Source organism: Heterodontus francisci, chromosome 40 (genome assembly GCF_036365525.1).
Source record: "Heterodontus francisci isolate sHetFra1 chromosome 40, sHetFra1.hap1, whole genome shotgun sequence".
NCBI classification, from domain to species: domain Eukaryota; kingdom Metazoa; phylum Chordata; class Chondrichthyes; order Heterodontiformes; family Heterodontidae; genus Heterodontus; species Heterodontus francisci.
The window spans coordinates 6,353,250-6,376,766 of record NC_090410.1 but is presented as its reverse complement, the minus strand read 5'-3'; the positions used below and the strand labels follow the sequence as shown (position 1 = coordinate 6,376,766).

Genomic DNA, 23,517 nt, shown 5'->3' with positions numbered 1-23,517 from the left:
GTCACAAACACAGCGTGATACCCAGGGACATCGATATTGAAACCATATTTTGAAGTTGTTAATTATCAGTGTGTTAGGTCCACTGGTTGTATGTGGGGGGTGGGGGAGCAGTGTGGTACTGAGGCACACAGATCATGAGTGTCCATCTTTGATAACTGCTCCATACATGTAGGAACAGAAGTAATACCCACTCCCAGGGAGAGCAGGAGATAATCACAACTAGTGATTTATTGTGTCCTTAATGTCGAGAAACTTCCTAAAGTGTTTGAAAGCAGTGGCCAATTTCAAGAGAATCTCTGGGGAGCTCCTTTCCAATTCTGTAAGCTCATCAACTAAGTTCCAGGAGCCCCAGGGCAGTACAATTGGCTTCTGCATTGCTTGGTTATGATGCCGCACGTGACCAAATAGTTTCCTGCGGTATCTGCTGCAGGGTTGTCTATTGCAGCATAGCTATTGCATCAAAGTGGTGACTTTCACTTAGTGTGGATACATTGCTGCACCTCCCTGTGCCCCAGAATGACTACACCCTCCCCTCCCCCCACCCACCCCCATGAATCTTGGTGTTCACAGACCTCTATAATGTTCTTGCTGTGGTTTAATGCGAACTGGCTGCTCAGAGAAAACAGGTGCCCATTTGCTCCTTCCCTGCTTGCTCCTGGTTCCCAGCTGCTACTTGGCTCCTTCCCTGCTTGCTGCCGCTTGGCTCTTTTGTTGCAGGCTAAATTTCCTCTGGATTTAACCTGTTGCTCAGTTGCAATGATGATACAGAACTCCCTAGTAAGGGAACATCTTTCCAGTCTGTGTAAAATAGATACTAGGGTCTAAAATTGTCACGAACAAATCCAATAAGGAATTCAGGAGAAATGTATTTACCAGGGATAGGCACCAAATGTTGCTTTACAGACATTTGACAAAATTATTAACTCAGCCACGGATATGGGGGCAATTATCAAGAGTTTAGCCAATCTAATGCTATAAAACACAGTCTGATTTAAAACACATTTCTCCCTATAAAAAAGTAGCTAAGCATACAAACATCACTGGAGAGCAGCACAACTGTATTAGCTAGCTAGCAAGCAAAATAGTTTGCAATGCCTATATGAATTACTTTTGTTGACAGAATAGAGCTAGCTACACCTTGTCACGGGATGGTAGATGGATCTTATCGGATGACCTCTGTGGATTCACACTGTGTCAGGAGTGCAAATTCATCCAATAAACCATGAAACTCAAGGAGAAGATTGTTATTGTGGTTATTGAGGTGAGGCAGTAGAAAAATCAGCAATAGGCAACGGACCATTTCTCTCACTGCCGCTGTTACAAGATAATTTAACCATGGTCAATGTTTGTGCAACTTCTTGTAATATGTGTCTGAAGGCAGGGCATCCAACAAAAGGGCAGTGATCTCCAAATCAGGAGATTTTTATAGGATGGAGCAGATAGTACTTCAGCAGAGTCATGTAAAACATAAAAGCAGAGTGGGACAAGAAGGGACAGAGATTAACAGTAGATTAACTGAAAATGGATTTTGTTAAGGAATTGTAGACAGTTTATCATAGATGAAGGTTTATTAAAACTATACGTTACATTGTATTTACTAGTTATTGTATATGGGTCAGCATCCTTTGTTTGCCAATATCCCTCAGTTCCAATACATCATACTCTGTATTTATGAGGAACATACAGTGCTGACTTCTGGAGATTCCTTTGATTTTCTTGCCTGTTTTCTCCTTAATACAAGTTCTGGAACAATGTGATTCCAAATGGATAGCAGCAGAATTGTAACATTTATATAGAAGTTAAAGTCCAGTAACTTTCAACTGTCACTGAGCTTGTGTCCCAAGTGAAAGTAATGCATGCCAGAGGGTAGAAATCAAGACATTTCCTAAGTGACTTTTGCCATTTTAAAATGAGTTTAGATAACACAAGCCTTTACACTTGTGTTTTAAAATAACCCAGCTGCTAAGTTATTTTAAAACACCAGGTTCAAGGCTTGAAAACGAGGTGCCCAGCTTTTTTGCGTGGGGGTGGGGGGCACATTACAATTTTTGCTTTACATAGGGGGCCAGTGAGATATTTTGGAAAGATAAAGGCATTAAAAAATTAATAGTAAGATAATCCAAACAACAACAAATGTGTAATTTTGTGAAGAAGCTTTAAATGAGAAGATTAATTTATTGACGTACTTTCTCGTCACTATGTTGTACACTGATTTAGTGATATACCTGGCATTTTTTGCTGCACAAGTAGTCAATGTCTGCCCACACACTTGTGTAGCAATGTGGAGTATTCCAGTCAGATGTCCATCTATCAGGGGTGATCTTGATCGCTGTCTTTCCCTCCTTGCTCTCTACGTCTGTCCCTGTTTTCAGTGTGTGTGTCTCTTTCCCCCCTCCCTCACTGTGTTCCCCCACTCTGTTGCTCCCTCCCGTCTCTATGTTGGTTTCATCCCCCACCCCCGGTGTCATCGTCCCCTTTTGTGTTTTGTTTCTCCCCCCATGTTGCCCCCCCCCCATATCGTCCCCACACTATCCTCCCTCTCTCTCCCTCTCTCTCTGTCTTCCCCCACTCTCTCTCGCTACCAGCCCCACCCCCGCTCTCTCTCTCTACCAGCCCCCCCCGCTCTCTCTCTCTACCAGCCCCCCCCGCGCTCTCCCTCAATATCAGCCCCCCCACTCTCTCTCTCTCTCTCTCTCTATCAGCACCCCCCCCCCCCCCGCTCTCTCTCTCACTATCAGCCTCCCCCCCGCTCTCTCTCTCTCTCTCTCTACCAGCCCCCCCCTGCTCTCTTTACCAGCCCAACCCTCCCCCCCCCCCCCAGCACACACACTCTCTCTTTCGCTCTCATCCGGAATTGCCAGTCACAGATCCCAAAATTGTTTACCGCGAACACTGGTGTCCGTGTACAGACATGTTGCCCACCCCTCATCTTTACCCAGAGAGTGTTGAGAATGTGGTTGAGGCGAATAGTATCGATAAATTTAAGGGGAAGCTGGATAAACACATGGGGGAGAAAGGAATAGAAAGTTATGCTGATGGGGTTTGATGAATTAGGGTGGGAGGAGGCTTATGTGGAACTTAAACACCAGCATGGGGACAAATAGCCTGTTTCTGTGACTGTGCAAAGTATTTTCAGCAGTCGAGTGAAGATATGTATTTTGTATTTTACAGACTGGAAAAAAGTCAGTGAAAGCCATTCTGTGGGTGTCTGCAGATGGACTGAGAGTGGTGGACGATAAGACAAAGGTGAGATTACTGTAACTTCTCGGACAAAGCTTCCTGTTCCTTCAGTAACGGAAGACTTGGGCCCTTTGGGAGGCATATCTTTGTCTTCTGCCAACAGTTTATGGGAATCTGTTGCATAGCAACATGCTTACTGCTCATGAAGTGGGTGTTTTCACAATTGATTCACTGATGTCATGGCAGAAATTGGCTTAAATTAGAATTGCAGTTGTTCTTATATAAGGATAATTGCTGGTGTGTCTCTGACCATTGTTAGTGGTTTATCACAGATTTTGTTGGAGGAGGCCCATTACATTCTTCTGGTATAAAAGCTGCTGAGCTGTGTCTCAGTGGGCAGCACTCCCACCTCTGAGTCAGAAGGTTGTGGGTTCAAGTCCCACTCCAGAGACTTCAGCACAAATTCAAGGCTGACACTCCCAGTGCAGTACTGAGGGAGTGCCATGCTGTCTTTCAGAAGAGATGTTAAACTCTCTGCCTGTCGGGTGAACATAAAGTATCTGTTTTGAAGAAGAATGAGGGAGTTCTCCCTGTTGTTGTGATCAATATTTATCCTTCAACCAACATCACAAAAACCCGTCATTATTACATTTCTGTACGTGAGAGCTTGCTCTGCACAAATTGTCTGCGTATTCCCTACATGACAACAGTAAACAGGCTTCATTGGCTCTAAAGCACTTTGGTTGTGACCATCACTATGTAAATGCAAGGAGTTTTTTTTTCCAGTCACTATTTAATCCTGAACCTGTTTTGATTTTTTTCTTCTGTGTTGAAATTAGTCCCTTCCTTCACCTTTACCTTTACCCAACATCAGCAGTATATTAGATTCTGAGGGGGCTTGACAGGGTAGGTGCTGAGAGGATGTTTCTCCTCGTGGATGAATCTAGAACTAAAGGCACGGTTTGAGAATAAGGGGTATCCTATTTGACACTGAGGTGGTTAATTTTTGGAACCCTCTTCCCCAGAGAGCAGTGGAGGCTGGGTCATCGAATATATTCAAGGCTGAGTTAGACAGACTTTTGATCTACAAGGGGAGCTGACAGGCAAGTGGAGTTGAGGCCAAAATCGGATCAGCCAGGATCTTCTTGAATGGCGAAGCAGGCTGAAGGGGCCGAATGACCTACTCCTGCTCCTATGTCTTATGATGTTATTTGCTCTCCGAGAGACTCCATTATCCACGTCATCTACAAGAGCTGATCAGTTGTTCTTTCTTTCAAAAGAAACTCTTGACCAAGACTGAGATTGCGAATGAAAACAGATGGACTCTCATTAACCAGCACCGTGGTTTAAATTGTATTTTTAAGAAAAATTTACTCTCCTATAAACGGGTCAGTCACAGGATTCACTGCGCCCTGTCCGACTTTTAAAATGGTGGGCGGGGGGGGGGGGGGGGGGGTGGTGGGATGTGATTAAATATGACACACACAAAAAAAAAAACCTCTCGTTTAAGTTGTGGGAGGCACTGGACTGCGGAAAGGCAGAGCTGCTGAAACTGGGATTGTGCGTGTGTGGACAAAGTCTTCAAAAGGCCCATTGAGGGGTTTTTTTTTTTTTCAAGTGTCCTGGAGCCAAAATAGTGAGCCAATTACAAAGGGTTCTTTTGAGGATGTCTTGGAAAAGCACATTCACTGGCCAGTTGTGCGGTTCAAAAATACTTGCCTTTCCATTCACCTCCAGTTCCTTTTTACCACTTACTGTAAGTGCATTGAACTGTGTGAGGAAGTGAAATGCGGCCCCTACTGAGGAACTGCTAATTCCAGCATCCAGTTCACATCTGCAACCAACCACTCATTGAGTCAATTGAGATTTTGTAAGGCACTTTGAATTGGAGTCCCCTCACTCCACTGAATCATAGCCTTTAAAGGGATATTGTTTGGCAAGAAAGGACAGGAGTTGCATTTCTCCAGTGTGGGACAACCTCATAACATACCAAAGCACTTTACAGCCAACGGTGTGCTTTTTTTTTTGAACCAGAGTGAACTCCGTTGGCTGCTCTTCAAAATAGTGCCAGGAGATCTTTAACATCCAACTGAGAGGGCAGACGGAGCCTCAGTTTAACGTCTCTTCCGAAAGGCGGCACCTCCGACAGTGCAGCACCCCCTCAGTACTGACACTCTGTGAAAGAGTTATCGCTCCACTCCCACTGCTGTTTCCCAAAACCCTGTAAATCTTTCCTTCCAGTATTTATCCAATTGCCTTTTGAAAGTTACTATTGAATCTGCTTCCACCACCCTTTCAGGCAGCACGTTCCAGATCACAGTGACTTGCTGCAGTTAAAAAATTCTTACTTCCCACCCCCCAGTTCTTATACCAATTAACTTAAATCTGTGCCCTCCAGTTACCAGCCCTTCTGCCAGTGGAAACAGTTTCTCCTATTTTCTCTATTTTCAATATCCCTCATAAATTGCATCATCTCTATTAAATCTCCCCTTAACAGTCTATGCTTTAAGGAAAACAATCCCAGCTTCTCCAGTCTTTCCACATAACTGAAGTCCCTCATCCCTGGCACCTTTCCTAGTACAATGTTGCAGTGGTTAGCACTGCAGCCTCACAGCTCCAGTGACCTGGGTTCAATTCTGGGTACTGCCTGTGTGAAGTTTGCAAGTTCTCCCTGTGTCTGTGTGGGTTTCCGCTGGGGGCTCTGGTTTCCTCCCACAGCCAAAGACTTGCAGGTTGATAGGTAAATTGGCCATTATAAATTGCCCCTAGTGTAGGTAGGTGGTAGGGGAATATAGGGAAGGTGGGGACCAAGACTGGGTATGGGATTAGTGTAGGATTGGTATAAATGGGTGGTTGTTGGTCGGCCCAGACTTGGTGGGCCGAAGGGCCTGTTTCAGTGCTGTATCTCTAAATAAAAATAAATAAATCTCCTCTAGTAATTAAGTTGCCAACACTGACTGCAGCCGTTCAGGAGGTGTTGAAGAGTCACGGCAAATGTGGAATTGTATCCCAGCAGGAGTGACTGCCCCCCCCCTCCCCTGCCCCATCACCCCCTTTCTGACGGGGGAGTGGCAGCTGGGGAGAAAGCAGAAGCGTGGAGCTGTCTGTAAGGGTGGGGATATTGTAGTCCACCCAGTTTCTTTTACTGACTTTCTCTTCCCTCCCTCCTCAGGACCTCATAGTGGATCAGACGATTGAAAAGGTTTCATTCTGTGCTCCTGATCGCAACTACGACAAAGCCTTTTCGTACATTTGCCGGGACGGCACCACCAGGCGTTGGATTTGCCACTGCTTCATGGCACTGAAAGACTCAGTATGGCAACACCTTGAATTTAAACTCCTCTCCCTCGTGTTCCAATCCCTCCATAGCCTTGCCCTCCCCTATCTGTAATCTTCCCCAGCCCCACAACTGGTGGCTGTGCCTTCAGATGCCTGGGTCCTAAGCTCTGGAATTCCCTCCCTAAACCTCTCCACCTCCTTTTGAGATACTCCTTAAAACCTACCTCTTTGACCAACTGTTTGATCACCTGTCCTAATATCACCTTATGTGGCTCAGTGTCAAATTTTGATAATGCTCCTGTGAAGTTATAAAAATGTTGGAGCTGGGCAGGGCAAAAAGGCTGTTTGAGAATCACCCAATCAGATAACTAATAGCCTGTTTGCTCTGCCTTCCCACAGCCAATTGGAAAGCATTGTGAAGTTGGGCATATTGGGTGACCAATGGCAGGAGCATGGGGGCAAGGAGATGGGAGGTCATGTGATGAAACCTCCTGGAATACATCCATCCAGAGTTGCAACAACTGCACCCCCCCCGCTCCCCCACCAGTCCTCCCCAAACCTCAACAGGAACCCCTGCTAATGACTGTCCTGTGCCCGGTTACAGGGGGAACGCCTGAGCCACGCTGTAGGCTGTGCCTTTGCAGCCTGCCTGGAGAGAAAGCAGAAGCGGGAGAAGGAGTGCGGGGTGACTGCCTCATTTGATGCCAGCAGGACAAGCTTCACGAGGGAAGGCTCCTTCAGGGTTACCACCGCCTCCCAGCAAGCGGAGAGGGAGGAGACAATGAAGCAGCTGCAGGACAAAAAGAAAGGTGAAGATGGTGGGAAGCCAGATGGGGGGCATTGAGTCCCGTTCCTACAAATGGTATCTCAGGACGACTAACAGAAACATTCTGTAAATGCCAGGCCAGAGCTGCAGGTTTCAACCCATCTAATTGAGCTGGATGGTTTTTTTTAGATGGCGTGGCCAAAAAAATGTAAATTGTAATCCAATTGCCACTTGTAAAATAGTAATTAGCACACCACAGAAAGTATTGGTGATGGGCCCTCTCCTGGAAGCCCTGGGAATGGTTTAACGTAAAGAGTGACTTGCTTGGCCATCTTGAGAGAAAGGAACAGAAGTAGGCCATTCGGCCCATCAAGACTGCTCTGCCATTCAATATTGTCATGTCTGATCTTCTACCTCAATTTCACTCTCCCGCCCTATCCCCATATCCCAAATCAGAGATGGCAGTCCGCCCAGGCAGAGCTGTCACGGAGCTGTCGTAATATTTGACACGGCGACTCGTTTAAATGACCAGGGCGGACCACCCCCTCCCTCACCCCCACCCCCACCCCCATGACGTGGAGGGGGTGGGAGGTCCGTCCCCGGCAATGGTGTCAGATGCCGACGCCATTTTTAAAGGGCTTCGAGCCCTACATTGCTATTTAAATTTTCAAAGGGAAACGTGTTGTAAAAAATAAAATTTATTGATTGAGACCCTCTCCCACCCCTCCCCCCAACAACCATACATTTAATTCCTTCCCCCTCTCTCCACCCCCCCCCCCATCAATTACTTACCTTGTACACCTGACCCCCCCGCCCTCCCAAGTTAGCAAACTTTAATCTTTTACCCTTACACCAATCAAAAGAGTTTGACCCCATTCACCCCATCACCCCACCCTCCCCCGCACTGAAATACTTGTCTGCCTGCCCCTCCCCACCAGTGGTACGCCTCAGATCTCCGGACGGAGATCCAAAGGCCTGGGAGTGCTGGCCACCGGCAACAATATCGGAGTGGAGTGGATGACGGGAGCAGGTAAGCCATTAACTCCTTCATTTGCATTTTTTTCAATAAGTAAATTTGGCTCTCGTCGCCAAGTGGCGGGGAGCGGGGGCTTCCATGAGGTCTCGCCGCTGCTGGCAATATGGGCCGGACCTTCCCGGTGACTGGGAGCATGGCGGACCTCTCCCAGAGGCATTTTCCAGCCCTTCTTCCCCCCCCCTCCCCCCCAACCACAACCCCAGACATTGGGGTTGGGGGGGCTGTAAAAATTCAGCCCTCTATTGTTTTCAAACCAGATTAAAACACACCAACCAGGTTTCTTTAATAAACAACAAAATTATCAGTTTATTATAAAACAAGTCTTAACCAGTTATGCAGTAAAGCATAAACACACAGATTGAAGTACTGAAGTTCCCTTTTTACCTTAGCCCCTCACACTCTCATATACCAGTTAACCAGAAAAATAAAGGGATTTTTGTTTTTAGAGCTCTATTACAGACAAAAAAAACAATTGGGCTGAATACTTGTTCATTCCTGGAGAAACAGCAGATGAGATATGTTGTTTTCCAAAACTGGCATACAGTCTGGCCTCCGAGTACACGTAGATGGGTCACTGGAATCTTTTAGAACAGTTCTTTTCAGGTGGCATTGATAACTAATTTAGCAGGCTTTTTGTCAAAGACAGGAGAGATGAGTTAACACAGTGGACTTCTCGGGGTCTTTTAGAGAGGTGTTGGAAAGCTAAGCTGGGTTGTGGTCTTCTCTCCTTCCTTGGGAATTCTCTTCACTCCTTGGAAGTTCTCTCCCTTTTTCTGCAGTTCAACCCCAACTCAAAACAATTCAAAAGCGAAACCAACAACAGGAGGTCCACCTTTTGACCTCCATCAATCTTGACCTGTCACTTCTTTGTAAACAACTTCTCCAGGTGTCCAAAGTTCTCTGTTGTTTATTGAGCTGGAAGTCAGGTGGTTTCCCGGAAAATCTTCTTGTTGCTGGAAGTCAAGTGGTTTCCCAGAAAGGCTTGTTTTCTTCACAAGACCTCTCAGTGCCCCTTTTTTAAAAACATTTCTAGGGACCGTTTTTGAAAGTTAAGTGGCCTTTACATGACCCCCTTTGAAAACCCCAAAGTTTAACATTTCTTCAATCTTTCAAAACTGAATCCTCAAAAAATATATTTAGCAAAACATAGAGGCACTTTTGTAACATCGTGTTTTCGTCCACAGCTGAGACGATGGCTGTGAGCAGCCCCGCAGCGGGGGCAGGACCCCCTCTGGCCACCAGCAGCTCCCCCCCACAAGGGGCAGCCTCTCCAGTGGACAAGAACGATCCAAACTACCAACACGCCATCCCACGGAGACACGCACCCTTGGAGCAGCTGGTAAGACAAGGCTCATTCCGTGGCTTCCCAGCGCTCAGTCAGAAGAACTCGCCATTCAAACGCCAGCTATCTCTCCGTCTCAACGAGCTACCGTCCACTTTACAGAGGAAGACGTCAGACTTTCAGGTCAAAAGTCCAGGTGAGACTCCAGTCATTGCGTCTCCATTTGTCTTTGATTTAAAAAAAAAATTCATTCACAGGGTGTGGGCGTCATAATCCTGGTCAGCATTTATTGCCCATTCCTAATTGAATCCAACTGAGGGTCTTTCTAGGCTGTTTCAAGGGCAGTTCAGACTCAACCACAGATGGGCCAGATCTGGTAAGGACAGCAGGTTTCTTTCCCTAAAGGACAGCAGTGAACCAGATAGTGAACCCGGTAGTTTCATGGTCACTGTTACTGATTTCTAGCTTCTTATTCCAGAGTTATTTTAAATAATTCCCCAGCAGCTGTGGTGGGATTTGAAGTCATGTCACCAGATCATTAGTCCAGGTGCTGGATTACTAGTCCACCAAGGTAGCCGCTATGTTACCATGCCCATGAATATAAGAAAGAAAGCGCATTTATTAGTACTTTTCACCAAATCAGCATGTCCCAAAGTATTTTAAAGTACTTATGAAGTGTAGTTCCATTGGTTGGGGAGTTTAGAACTTGGAGGCATAGTCAAAAAATTAGAGCCAGACCTTTCAGGAGTGAAATTGAGAAAGACTTCTGCACACAAAGGGTGGTAGAAGTTTGGAACTCTCTTCCACAAACGACAATTGATACTAGGTCAATTGTAAATTCTAAATCTGAGATTGATAGATTTTTGTTAACCAAAGGTATTAAGGATATGGGGCAAAGGCCACAGATCAGTCATAATCTCATTGAATGGCAGAACAGACTTGAGGGGCTGAATGGTCCTCTCCTGTTCCTGTCTTCTTAAATTCCTGGGGACGCTTGGGAGGGAGTGGTGGAGCGTTGGAGATTTGGGGAAGGTTGGAACATCTGCCTACCAACTACTGACTTCCTTGACCCCCATCCAAAGGCCTGGGATCCTGGCCAACTTAACTATCAGGAGCTCTTTGATCTGATCTTATTTTTGGAGGTGGCTCGGCACAGATGGCTGAGTTTGGTTGGAGTCTAGATGGTGCTGATACTTTGGATTGTTTTTGTGTTGGTTTTTCCACCAGTGCCAGAGTTTGACTCATCACCCACCAACGACCCTGACAGCATCAGCACCCTCTGCACTCAGATAGACTCGTCGTCCAACAAACCTCCCGCCGATCCATTCTCCTCCATGCCAGCCACCGGTTCGATTCCAGCAACTGCTCCGACACTACCTCCCCATGCATCTCAGGGTAAGAGTCTTCACTAAGGATTGCATTGAAGGGGAAGCTAGATAAACACGAGGGAGAAAGGAATAGCAGGATATGCTGATAGGTTGAAATGAAGTAGGGTGGGAGGAGACTAGTGTGAAACATAAGCCAGCTGGGCTTATGGACCAGTTGGGCTGAATGGCCTGTTTCTGTGCTGTAAAATTCTATGTAATTTCCATATAATTCTAGGATTTGCACGCTGGTCCCATTGTTGGGTTAGTCAACATCTGGTACTGATGGAAACATTTCATTACATTTCAGATGTGAAACTGGTATAGTATCTTGGTTCGACCACACTTGGAATACTGTACGGAGTTCTGATCTCCGTATTCCAAAAGGTTATAGAGGCATTGGGGAAGTTGCAAAAAAAAGATTGACATCGACAGTCTCAGAACTGAGCGGTTATAACCATGAGGAAAAGCTAAATGGGAGTGTAATCAGACAAAATTTAACAGAGCCACATGTGGAGATATTGGGGCAAATGGCAAAAAAGGCTTTGTCAAAGAGGTGGGTTTTAAGGAGCGACTTAGAGGAGAGAGAGGCTTAGGGAGGGAACTCCAGAGCTTGGAGCCCAGGCAGTTGAAAGCACAGTCATCAATGATGGAGCAATTAAAATTGGGAATGCTCAAGATGCCAGAATTGGAGGAGCACAGAGATCTTAGAGGCTGTAGTGGTGGAGGAGGATACTGAGATAGGGAGGATTGAGGGATTTGAAAACAAGGAAAAGAATTTTAAAATTGAGTCTTTGTCTGAAAGGGAGCCAATGTAGGTCAGTGAGCACAGAGAGTGATGGCTGAACAGGACTTGGTGCGAGTTAGGATACGGGCAGCAGAGTTCTGGACAAACTTGTGTTAATGGGTAGTCTAGAAGATTGGAGACTGACCAAGAGAACATTGAAACAGTGACACATCCGTGGTTGAGCAAGCTGTTGATGCTTGCTGACTCGGTTGACTTTGGGTGAAAAACCCCAGCGTATCAGGAGAACGGGAAAGAAAATTAGAGGGAAGGAGGTGGAATCTGTATGTGGGGGGCTGTCTCCAGTGGAGCCCTCTAAAACACTAGCTAGCTGCAAGGATTGTAACTTGCACCTCGCTCACTTGTTTCCCCTTTTGTAGGGAACGGAGGATGGGGAGATGTCACCACCGCCGTCACGACCACCGCCACAGCCAGCTCCGTGTTCCAACTGAGCCATCGACGAACCCCCTCCGAGGCGGAGCGCTGGTTGCAGGAAGTGGCGAAGGCAGCTCGAGCGCAGCAACAGCCCCTGGCGGCTACCACCGTCTCCATGCCAACGGGAATGCCAGCCTTCCCAATGGCGTTCGACGCAACTGCCGCCCCAGTCAGTCTGTTTGGCCCGCCCCCCATGCAGCCCACCTTTGTGCCCATGGTCACCTACGCTCCCGGCCTGACCAATGGGATGCCCTACCCTGCCTCCAGCGTGCCAGTGGTGGGCATCACTCCCTCGCAGATGGTGGCCAACGCCTTCGGCAGCGCCGCCAGTGCCCAGGCCTCACTTGCCCACCAAGTGACCGCCAGCAAAGCCGCCTCCTTCCCGCCTGCTTTCGGCATCGCCTCATCTCCGGCCCCCACCGTTGGCCACCACCCCAGGCCCACACAGCAGGTCAACGGGTCAGCGGCCTCGAGCCAATCGGGGGCCACCGTCGGGCGCGGGATCTGGCCTCCCGAGCCTGCGCAGTTGCAGATGGCGCAGGAGGCCGACCAGTTTGAAGCGCAGTGGGCTGCACTCGAATCAAAGTCCCAGCAGCGACTCGGTGCGTTATCGACTAACCCGTTTTCTACCGACCTACAGAAAACATTTGAAATCCAGCTTTAAGGAAGCGACAGAAAAAAAAACTCTTCAGACAGAACTGTATAACCACTAAGAAACATTTGTATTTTCCATTTGAGAAGTGCCACTGTGAGGTGGTGACCAAGAAAGAAGCCCTTGGTTTGTTCTTTTATCTTGTTAAGACTTTGTACTTATTTTGGGAGCAAGATGAAGGCCAAGGTTTGTGGGTGGAGATGGACTTAAAAACAAAAAACCCCAAGTACAGTCTGTCTCACTGGTGAATACCGGAAACAGTGTGTTAAATGTGAACACAATAGAAACTGGGAACATCCAGGCACATTCTTATTAACCCTTGTAACAAATCCCATCCCAAAATGCAACTGCATTCATAGCTAGAAAATAATGAGAGAGCATTCAAAGACTAAAACATAAGAATTTTCTCCTTCCCTATCTTATTCCAAAAATTTAGAGCAAATGAAGATTCTGCAAATGCTAACCAAGTGAGTCTTCAAGACATGACATATTCGAAGGGTTAACTGATTTTTCTTATTTGTTTTCCATTCCTCATAAATATTTTCCCCTTTTTTAAAGATATAAAACTGGATTCCACGTTTACAGCCTATTTTGTATACAGTGTGTCTGAGTCGGGAGTGTGAGCCTTTTTTGTTAGGCCCTTGGTTTCCTGGTTGCATAAGTTGAAAAGGGTCAGGGGTGAGGAGGGAGGCTGAGGCCTTGGGTTTGGCTGGCGTCTGCTGGCACTACTTTGGCCTGTCTGTTTGTGGACTTTTTTTTTGATGGTATTCTGACCTCAGATTACTGTTTTTAAACAGATGGTGCATGGAAGCCCTTTAGGGTTGTCAGGCATGCGGGTACAATCTGCAAAACTGAGACCGATTCCTTCAGGGCTGCATCGTTAGGCCGTCACCTGGCCTGGTGATGAGCTGGTGTAGACACAGAGGTGCTAAATGACACCCAAACACAGCAGAGGCCTAATTACAAAGGTGGTTACAATCCTGGCCTTTTTTTGTTGGCTTGCAAACTGAGAATGTGGCATGAAACATGCCCTTTAAACTTAAGATAGTATCGAAATGCTATATATTCTAAGACTTGTAGTTGAGGTATTTTGGTAAAGAATATATTTACTAAGGTTTTCAAGATGATTTTTGTTTTTAAGTGACTATCTCAGATAAAACTTGTCCGCAAAACCGGAATCTACTGCACCAGATCTCTCAAGCTATGCAATTACATCCCAAACACAAGAAAACGTTTCCTAAGACTTCACGTCACTAGTGAGGGACTAGGACGCAGTGAGCGGGTTGTTGGAAGTGATAGGTGCACTGGCCTCTATTGGCAGGCTTATAGTTTTCTGATAGGCCTTTGGAGAAAGCTGACCCCTGTTTCACCCCACATCCATTTCAAACTTCTGAGAGTTTCAGCCTTTGACTAGGCCCACAGCCTTGTAAAGGTTTTCCTCTACCTCATTTGCAGTTTTCCATTTTGGACTGGAATATTCCAAATTAGAACCAAAACAGATTCTCTCATGCAGGCTCTTTGTAAATCATGGGAATGGCGCTGAGATGCAGGTGTTTGTCTCAAACTAGGAGCTGTACAGCAGGCTCGAAGGGCCGAGTGGCCTCCACCTGCTCCTTATTCGTATGTTCTTAGTCACTTCCTTGGAGGTATCTAGAGTCAGGTGTTGGTCAAGGTAGACCAAGAGAGTGAGGTGATGCGTTACAAAAATTGTTGCATGCTGCCATTTTGCCTGCATTGTAGGAAATGGCCATCTCCGTGCTATTGTGTGCTTTTTTTTTAAACCAGTGGGATGGGGAGAGATGGCCCCTGCCCCTCCCCATTTTACCCTGTAGATGGTGTATCCCTCGCTAGGTCAACTCTGCAAATTACCTAGCAACCTGACAACAAGTGGCAAAAGTGTGATCCCAGCAGATAGAAGTTTGGCTCTTTCTTTCCACCAACATAATTAATTAGAGCCACTGTCTCAGTGCTTCAGTAGGTTTCTGGTGCATGGAGAGATTGGGTACGGGGTCTCAACGGAAGGTCAACGGAGCAATCGTCCCATAACCCACAAGCATTAAGAGTAACATCATTCCATCATTACAAGGAGCATCTCACTTCATTCTAGGAAGTCACTTGACAATCAGGATTTTAAAGAATTCAGTCCCTCATTCTATAGTCAAGGGGTCAATAGTTCATTCCCAACTCTGCTGTTAACCATTTATATTTTTGGGTATTAAGCATCTCTACCCACAATCCCAGTGGTATGATTTAGGGGGGTGCATTAATTGGCATACTGGCTGCCCGCTGTGTTCTGTTTATAGGAAGATTACTTGAAAGAATATGCCAAATGACATAATTATTTTGTAATAGACAGTTAACTAATGTTGATTTTTAATGTTGCCATTGTATTGTGAAGGATCCCCATCTTCAAATCCAGGCTCTTTCTGTTGAGGCTCTACACAGTAGAGTAAACTCCTGTGCGGAGTTTGCAAGTTCTCCCTGTGTCTGCGTGGGTTTCCTCCGGGTACTCCGGTTTCCTCCCACATGCCAAAGACTTGCAGGTTGATAGGTTAATTGGCCCTTATAAATTGCCCCTAGTATAGGTAGGTGGTAGGGAAATATATAGGGACAGGTGGGGATGTGATAGGAATACGGGATTAGTGTAGGATTAGTATAAATGGGTGGTTGATGGTCGGCACAGACTCGGTGGGCCGAAGGGCCTGTTTAAGTGCTGTATCTCTAAAACTAAAAACAGTAATGCTCAGTGTGCAGGTACAAAAACAGGCCCCTTCCCGTGATGGGAGGGCAGCACGTTCTTCCTGGGTGTGATGGGCTAGGATTGGGCCCAATGGCCTTCCTCAAACTCCTGTCAACATTGTTTTACATGCCAGGAATAAGGGAATGGGAGTTGGAACGTGCACTGTCCTATCGCAGACTGCACAGGTCTGGCTGGAGACATTACTCACGTGGGTAAGGAATACCCTCACCAGGCTTTTGGACTTCAAGCTCGGACACTAAATTTGTCTGGATGGCTTCGAGAAGGAATCTCCCAATTGCAAAATAATCGAAGAGGAGTTGGTCTTTGGAGTTCAGGAAACTATTTTTAAAGGGATTGTCCTCGAGGCAAATGGTTTAAACTAAATTTTACTAATTAACCATCTTTGGAGAATCAAATTTTTTTTTTGTCCATGTAAAGCACTTTCTGCACTAATCTGGGATGTCATTTTCAATGAGTTTGTCTTGGCCTGATCCTTCACGTGTTCCCACAAGTAGGTCTTAATTACAGAAATGTTTTAAGGGCTGAGGTTTAACTCTGCTCTGTATGCAGAGTTGCTGAAGACTGACTGACTGCTTCCATTATTACCTCAACATTTTCCTCCTCTTTTGCTGCTGAATTTCCATCTCTTCCCCCGCCCCCATCCCAGTTTCCTTCCTGAATGTGCTGAATCCCTGACGGGGAAAGCTCTGCAGGTATTATTGGCCCCATCAGGATATGTGCCTCCCTTTACCCTGCCTGGGAGTCCATTCCACATGTCAATCAGTTTGTGAGCACAACCTTATGTGAGATATACAACTTAATGGGAACTCTGTACTTTGCCCCAAGGCTCTAATGCTGGTCCATGGAAACAAGGTGGACAACCCCTGATGGACATGGAAGATTATTTTCCGGTTTAAATGTTGAGCAGAACCAACACAGAATGTTCTCCAATTCGTGTCGAAGAAAATCCAAATTGGAACTTGGCTGGCCACCAACTCAAATCCAGGATGTACTAGAGCAGCAATATACAGCATCTTTAATGTAGTAAAACGTCCCAAGGAGCTTCACAGGAGCCTTATCAGACCAAATTTAACACCGAGCCACATAAGGAAACATCAGGACAGATAACCCAAATTCTGGTCAAAGAGGTGGGTTTTAAGGAGTGTCTTGTAAGGGGAGAGGGAGATGGAGAGGTTTAGGGAGGGAGTTTTAGAGCTTGGGGCCCAGGCAGCTGAAGGCATGGTCACCAATGGTGGAGCGATTAAAATCAGGGATGCTCAAGAGGTCAGAACTGGAGGAGTGCTGAGTTTGTGGACAGTTGTAGGGCTGGAGGAGATTACAGAGATTGGGAAGGGTGAGGGTAATGGAGGGATTTGAAAACAAGGGTGGGAATCTTTAAAAGTCATCTTTTATGAAAACCAGTGGTTGCAGAGTGACAGCACTGCAAGAATTTAATCTTGGGTTCAGTTTTAAACTGAATTTTGCTCTAAAGGTTTTGTTGCCATCTGAAGGCCTTGATTAGATTATAACACCTTGTGATCCTTCCCAAGTTCACATTAAGTTTGCTTCCTATTATTGGTCCCTCCTCCCTGCTAATGTTGGGCTTTATCCTGCACAGCAGAATTTAACATTTAAATTATTAAGTGATAAAATTGAAGAGCCACTTTTTCCAAGCAGTTTGTTTCACCCGATGAATATTAATGAAAATGTGTGTAATAGAGCCAGTCGCCATGGTTACAACAACAGGGTCATATACTCTCAGCTTTTACGCCAACACTTACTGCAAGTGTTGGCTTTTATTTACCTGAATGACAGGCAAATTCAATGATTTGTTTAAAGAAACAGATCCCTAGGATCAGTTCTTGGACATTGCGGAGGTGGTGGCGTAGTGGTAATGTCACTGGGCTAGTAATCCAGAGCCCAGACTAAAGCTCTGGGAACATGGGTTCGAATCCCACCATGGTAGATGGTGAAATTTGACTTTAATTAATAAATCTGTAATTAAAAAGCTAAAGGTGGCTAAAGGTGATCATGAAGCCACTGTCGATTGTTGTGAAAACCCATCTGGTTCACTGATGTCCTTTAGGGAAGGAAATCTGCTGTCCTTACCTGGTCTGGCCTACATGTGACTCCAGACCCACAGCAATGTGGTCGACTCTGAAATGGCCTAGCAAGCCACTTAGTTCAAGGGCTATTAGGGATGGGCAATAAATGCTGACCTAGACAGCGACACCCACATCCCACAAATGAATTTTTAAAAATCACATCTCTAATATACGCCATCAGTTTATCAATAGATTGTAAAATTATTAATTGTCGTTTATCCCAAGCCGGAAGCGACAATCAACAAATTTGGAAGCAATTAGAAACTTCGAATCTTGCAGTACCGAATGAGGCCATTCGCCCATCAAGTCTGTACTGGCTCTTTTGAAGAGTAATCCAGTTAGTCCCGCTCCCCCGTTCTTTTCTCATATCTCTGTAATTTTCTTTTCTCCATTTCCCTCTTGAAAGATAGTATTGAATCTGTTTTCACTACCCTATCAGGCAGTTCATTCCAAATCCTAACCACTTGTTGCATAAAAAGGTTTTTCCCCATGTCCTCTCTGGTTCTTTTGCCAATTGTTTTAAATCTGTGTCCTCTGGTTATTGACTCTTCAGCTGTTGCTCATCTTCATTGATGATTTAGAGCAGGCTCGATGAGTTGCGTTTGTTGGTCATTGTGGAGTTGCTGATGTACACTTGGTGAAGGAAGGCACTGATCACTGCCAAAATTGATGGGAGAAATAGGCAGAGTCTGTTTTTACCCATTGGGTTGTTAGGACAGTGGAATGGAGAATCTCTGTAGCTTTTCAAAGGGAATTGGATAAATGAAAAGAAACACTTTAAATGGATAAGGGAATGGGACTGAGGTGGATTGCTGTTTTGGAGAGTTAGCAAGGGAACATGGGCCGAGTGTCATTCTCCTGTACTGGAAAATTCTGTGATTCCAAGAGGACGTTGCTCAGCCAAGGACCTAAACTGTTGTGGTAACCACAGCAGGTTTGATTTTTTTTTTTTTATCCCAGTTTGTTGCCATTTCATCATATCCCTCAATAACCTTAGCTCCCAAATAGGTATGTTATCTCCCTTTTAAACGCCTCCAGTTGGCTGTGCATCTGCTTCCTTCTGCAAGACCATCCTCACAGCCCTTTGTATGAGGACCTTTCACTGAGCTTCACCTTCAACCAACATCACTCAAAACTATTCAGTGACAAGGCCCGTCTGAAAAGAACAACATTAAACGGAGACTTGACAACAATCTGCAAGCTTGCTAAGGTTGAGTCCTCCATTTCTTGTTTAATAGAAGAGCTTCCAAAATATTTGCCTCATTTTCTGAATCCCTATGTTAAAACTTTCTTTGTTGATGAGAGGGAGGATAACTTCAAGCAAAATTCCCAAATCCAGAACCTTCTGCCTGCTTGCAGAGATTGGTTATCAAATGGGTGACTAGATTTCCCTCTGATTGGACTTAATCAACACCATGGAACCCAGTTCACTGGATCACAAAGTCCCAAGGACCTGTTCAATTCCAGCCTGAAGTGTCATTTGAGCTTGTACCTTCACATGGACGTGTTTCTTAGCTCCTCAGCTGACGGTTGGATCAAGCCATTTGCAATGTAGTATGGGAATGCGTCTCTCTGATGGGAGTGGGAGAGGGGACAGGAGAAAGATGGGCCTACTCCGAGGTTGTCCACACAAAATCTGTACCCCTCACCGTCACTGCACCCACCAATAGCAACTGTAATCTAGATTGTAAATGGGATTTAGCATAGGCAGAAAAGAGAATAATGAGAATGTAACTATTGAGCTGAAGGATGGAGAATGCCTGTCTCATTTATATCCTGAGACGGAGGGTTTAACACATTTAGACGCTAGTTTTCTGGGTATGTGTGGGATATGGGCCCTTCGGTTCACAAAACCCTATCGGAAGAGTCGGGACGGTAGGTGACAGACGTGCTTGTTGCCATCCCAAATCAAGGAAATTCGAACATTCAGCGGAACAGGACTCATCTAAGCCGAGCAACTGACCTCGTGTGGCAATAAATAATCAAAAGACGATGGGTTTACACAGGATCGAGCGCCATGCAACTTTACTTCATTAATGGACACAACTTTGTTTTCAGAAGCCACCTCCCCTGCCCCTCCCTCAATGGCTAAGCTGTGTTCTGTTCCAGCAGAAGCCCAAAGTATGGATACTAAGACAAACCCTTCAACTGAAAAGCAAATTCCCCAACCGGAACACTATTTTGTCTTTTGTTTTAAATTATTCCTTATGATTCCACCTGAATAACAAGCCCCCACTGTACCTACTGCGTGTTCTTAAATAGTTATAAACTGTTTATAAATCTTTATTGCTTTTTTTTTTAAAGTGCCAGTAATATATTGCATTAATTTAATTTTTTTTGAAGAATCTAACTTTTTGCTAAGTATGCCAGGCTGCTTGACAAGGCCTTTAAAGGGCAGACAAACTGCTGATGGAGTTTTAGCTTTTTATCAAACTGGAAACCCAAGGGTTTATTTCCCTTCTACCCTCCATGACACTGAGTCACGCTGGCATATGATTGGCCCAGGCACTGCTATCATGCCCAGATGCGCCAATGGACTATTTGGCCGTAAAACCCAATTTCCTCCCAACTGTTGCAGTAAGAGTCACTCAGTTGTGATCAGGAAGAGGAACTGAAATCCCACCCCACTCCACCCCCACTATTCCCCTCCCTTCCCCTCTTCTCCCCCCCCCCCCTCCCCTCCCCCTGGAACCTCACTTCCCCTCCTGCCAACCTACAGCATCACCTACTCATCATAGAGCAATGATTGATTGAACTTTGTAGCTTCCTGACTGACTCAGCTTAGTACCAGAGAGGGAGATGTGTCGGGGTCTCTCCTGCTCCACGCAATTTTTGGCTGCGATTTTTTTTTTTTCCCACCCCTTTAAATTTTGGCAGATAAAAATTGTAGGCCGGGGACTGCAAATTCGAAAACTCCCGGCCATTACAACCAAGGTGAAAGGATGAGAAAATCTGAAAACACTGAGGGGGACATCTGACTTGTGCAGCATTGTAACGAGTATGGAACCTCGTCGGCCGACTGCAAACGTCCCCATTCGATAATCAGTTCTGTTGAAATTGAACATTGGGTGGTTGGAGGGAGGGGGGGAATGATTCAATACCACCCAAACCCCGATTTCCCTGCTTTGTTACGAAAATGCAATTTCCAGTTTCATTACCGACAGAAACAACATTAAGCCTTCAGCAAAAGCAGTTTCTCCTCAGATTTGGAATGGAGCCTTGGGTTCAGTTTCGGGATTGCCAGCAGCCTGACTCTCTCCACCCTTATCTTTTTATTCCCGATGGTTTCAAATGGAATGGGTTTCTCAGTGCGTGAGAATGTTTGGTTTGTAAGCTGGGCGTTCGGGAACCAACTGTTTTGTACCAGCAATTGTTGCACCCTCTTGGTTTATGGTGGGAACAAGGCCTGTGTGGGGCCAAACTTGCATCTTGGGGTTTTAACTTAATGCCAAATTCTTATTTTATATGTATTAATATATATTTTAAATAGTTATGTTTATTAAGCTGTAAGTAATATTACCAAATGTCGTTATAGCCCAGGAGGAGAATCTGTTCTAAAGAGATTGTCGCACCTTTTGAGAAATTGTGTCACTGTCCAAAGAAAATTAATTCCAATCTCCAGCTACACTCACAATTCTAGTTTTGAAGTTTTTCTTTTATCAGGATCAAAAACCTCCCCGATCTTTGGTGTCAAGCCCTCACCCCAGATGATGGGATGCCCAGCAGTTGCTTCCCCTCTTACAGTTCTTGCCTTAAGGGGACCTGAGCTGTTTCAGGTCTCCTTTGGGGCAATTGTTCTAATAACTACCACCACTCTGGCTGGATTGAGCTAAGTTGCTCCCATTGGCTTAATAGGAGCGAGCAGATTTGTATCACCTCCCAAAATGTCTTTGGAGGGGGGTCCTATTTTTAAGAAAAGCCCTCCCCGTCCTTTACAGTAATGGTACAAGTTATCTCTGGTTTGGGGACCAGGCCAGGAGTGGCCCTACTTTTGACTCTTTTGCACTAGCCCTGGTTAGAACTGGAAGCTAATGTTGAACCCAAATGTTGGTATTAAAGATGGTGGCCCTGTACCAGTTTGCTGTCTTACGTTCTGCATGCTTCCCCCAATCCCTTCAGTCCCCAAATCTGGGTGTTCTTACACTTATATACAGCACTGAAACAGGCCATTCGGCCCACCCAGTCTGTGCTGGTGTTTGTACTCCACAACGAGCCTCCTCCCATTCCATCTACCTCATCTCAGCCTTTCAGCATATCTTTCTATTCCATTTTCTCTCTTGTACTTGTCTGATTTCCTTTTGAGGATCTAGGTTATAGCTCCATTTATTTTCCTCTTATAATTACTCCCACATGTCAGCTGCTGTCCCCTCCCCCTCCCCCACCCCCACCTCTGTCTCTTTTTATCATCTGAAAAGTTCACGCCACAAATGTGTAACTTTTCACTGTGGTGACATCCAACGCAGATATGTGTCACTGCTGGTTGTCTCAAGCTGATTTGGGACCACAAGGGAAAGGGGCGCTGGTATTTCAGAAGTCCAGGTTCTCAGTCTCATTCGTACATCCTTGTCTCTATCCTCTTCCCATCTCCCCCTCCAACTGTTCCCAGCAACTGTCTAATTGGTGTCCTAAAAAAACTCCCTGGCATTAAATTCTCCCACCTAGCATGGTGAGAACAAGGGTTGCCAACTCTCCAGGATTGCCCTGGAGTCTCCGGGAATTTAAGACTGGTTTCCTGGACACTACTGCAAGCAATACCTGTGGAGAAAAATCATTGGAGCATTTTTAAAAAGTTTTGTTTTAAATTTAAAGAGTTATTTATTAATAAAAAAAAATATTGGCAATGGGAAAAATGGCCGTTCAACTGGGTGAGGTGGTTGGACGTGGGACATCATGTGATGAAACCTCCAGGAATACTTCCAATCAGAGTTGATAACCCGAGTAGGAATTGGTGTTCTATTTCTGTTGGTTTTATTTGACAATGTTGCCGGTCCCATCATTTCCAGAACTGGGGGAGTGTTTTTTTAAAATTAAAACTATACTAGGCGGTAACTTTTAACGTAAGGTTCCGTCACACAGTTTTTCAAAGGCTGGACTTTCTTGATGAATTCATGGAGAATATTTAATATTCTTTAACTTCTTAGTATGAGCTTACCCAGTCGATTTTAGTTAATGTGACCAAGTACTGTATTTAAGGGGCAGCAGAGAAACTTGCTGTAAGACCCTGGGTCAATATTCAGTCATGGAAATAGCCTGTATCATTTCACAGATGGGCATCTTTGTCTGGCTTACAGTTTATTCAGTGATGAGATTCCAATAAACTGATTTACCATGCAACACCAACATCTCTATAAGATGATTTATTTTTTTTTCATTTTGTCCTGTGTTCCAGTTTTTGCCCATCTCATTGCCCGTCTCTCGCAGGCACTGACTCCCAAATGGGACCAAGGCAAAACACCACGGGTGCAGGAAATCTGAAATAAAAACAGAAAATACTGCAAGCAGGTCAGGCAGCATCCACGACGAGAGAGAGGAACTACTCTGCTATCACCATGTACTGTGGACCCACCATTTGTTTGGATACTTGTCTCATTATCATATCCTTATGCACAGAATCAGGCCATTCGGCCCAATTGATCCATGCTGGTGTTTATGCTCCACATGAGCCTCCTCCCACCCCACTTCATCTCACCCTATCAGAATATCCTTCTATTCCTTTCTCCCTCATGTATTTATCTAGCGTCCCCTTAAATCCCACCTCAACCACTCCCTGTGGTAGTGAATACCACATTCTCACCACTCTAGCTAAAGAAATTTCTCCCAATTGCCTATTGGATTTATTAGCGACTATTTTATATTTATGGCCCCTAGTTTTGTTCTCCCTGCAAAAGTGGAAA

General features: G+C 45.4%; 1 protein-coding gene across 4 annotated transcripts in view; it reads left to right on the top strand.

Annotated features, from left to right (window-relative positions):
* The window catches only part of numbl (NUMB like endocytic adaptor protein), a 198,504-nt gene extending 175,584 nt beyond the window's left edge, over nucleotides 1-22,920 (top strand). For all 4 annotated transcript variants that reach the window (XM_068018920.1, XM_068018921.1, XM_068018918.1 and 1 more), the window contains 6 exons: nucleotides 3,172-3,246; nucleotides 6,353-6,493; nucleotides 7,064-7,268; nucleotides 9,446-9,739; nucleotides 10,771-10,938; nucleotides 12,072-22,920. In XM_068018920.1, the coding sequence (XP_067875021.1) occupies nucleotides 3,172-3,246; nucleotides 6,353-6,493; nucleotides 7,064-7,268; nucleotides 9,446-9,739; nucleotides 10,771-10,938; nucleotides 12,072-12,790 (1,602 nt within the window). In that variant the 3' untranslated portion in view covers nucleotides 12,791-22,920. The remainder of the gene's footprint in view (nucleotides 1-3,171; nucleotides 3,247-6,352; nucleotides 6,494-7,063; nucleotides 7,269-9,445; nucleotides 9,740-10,770; nucleotides 10,939-12,071) is intronic.
* Nucleotides 22,921-23,517: the final 597 nt, after the last annotated feature.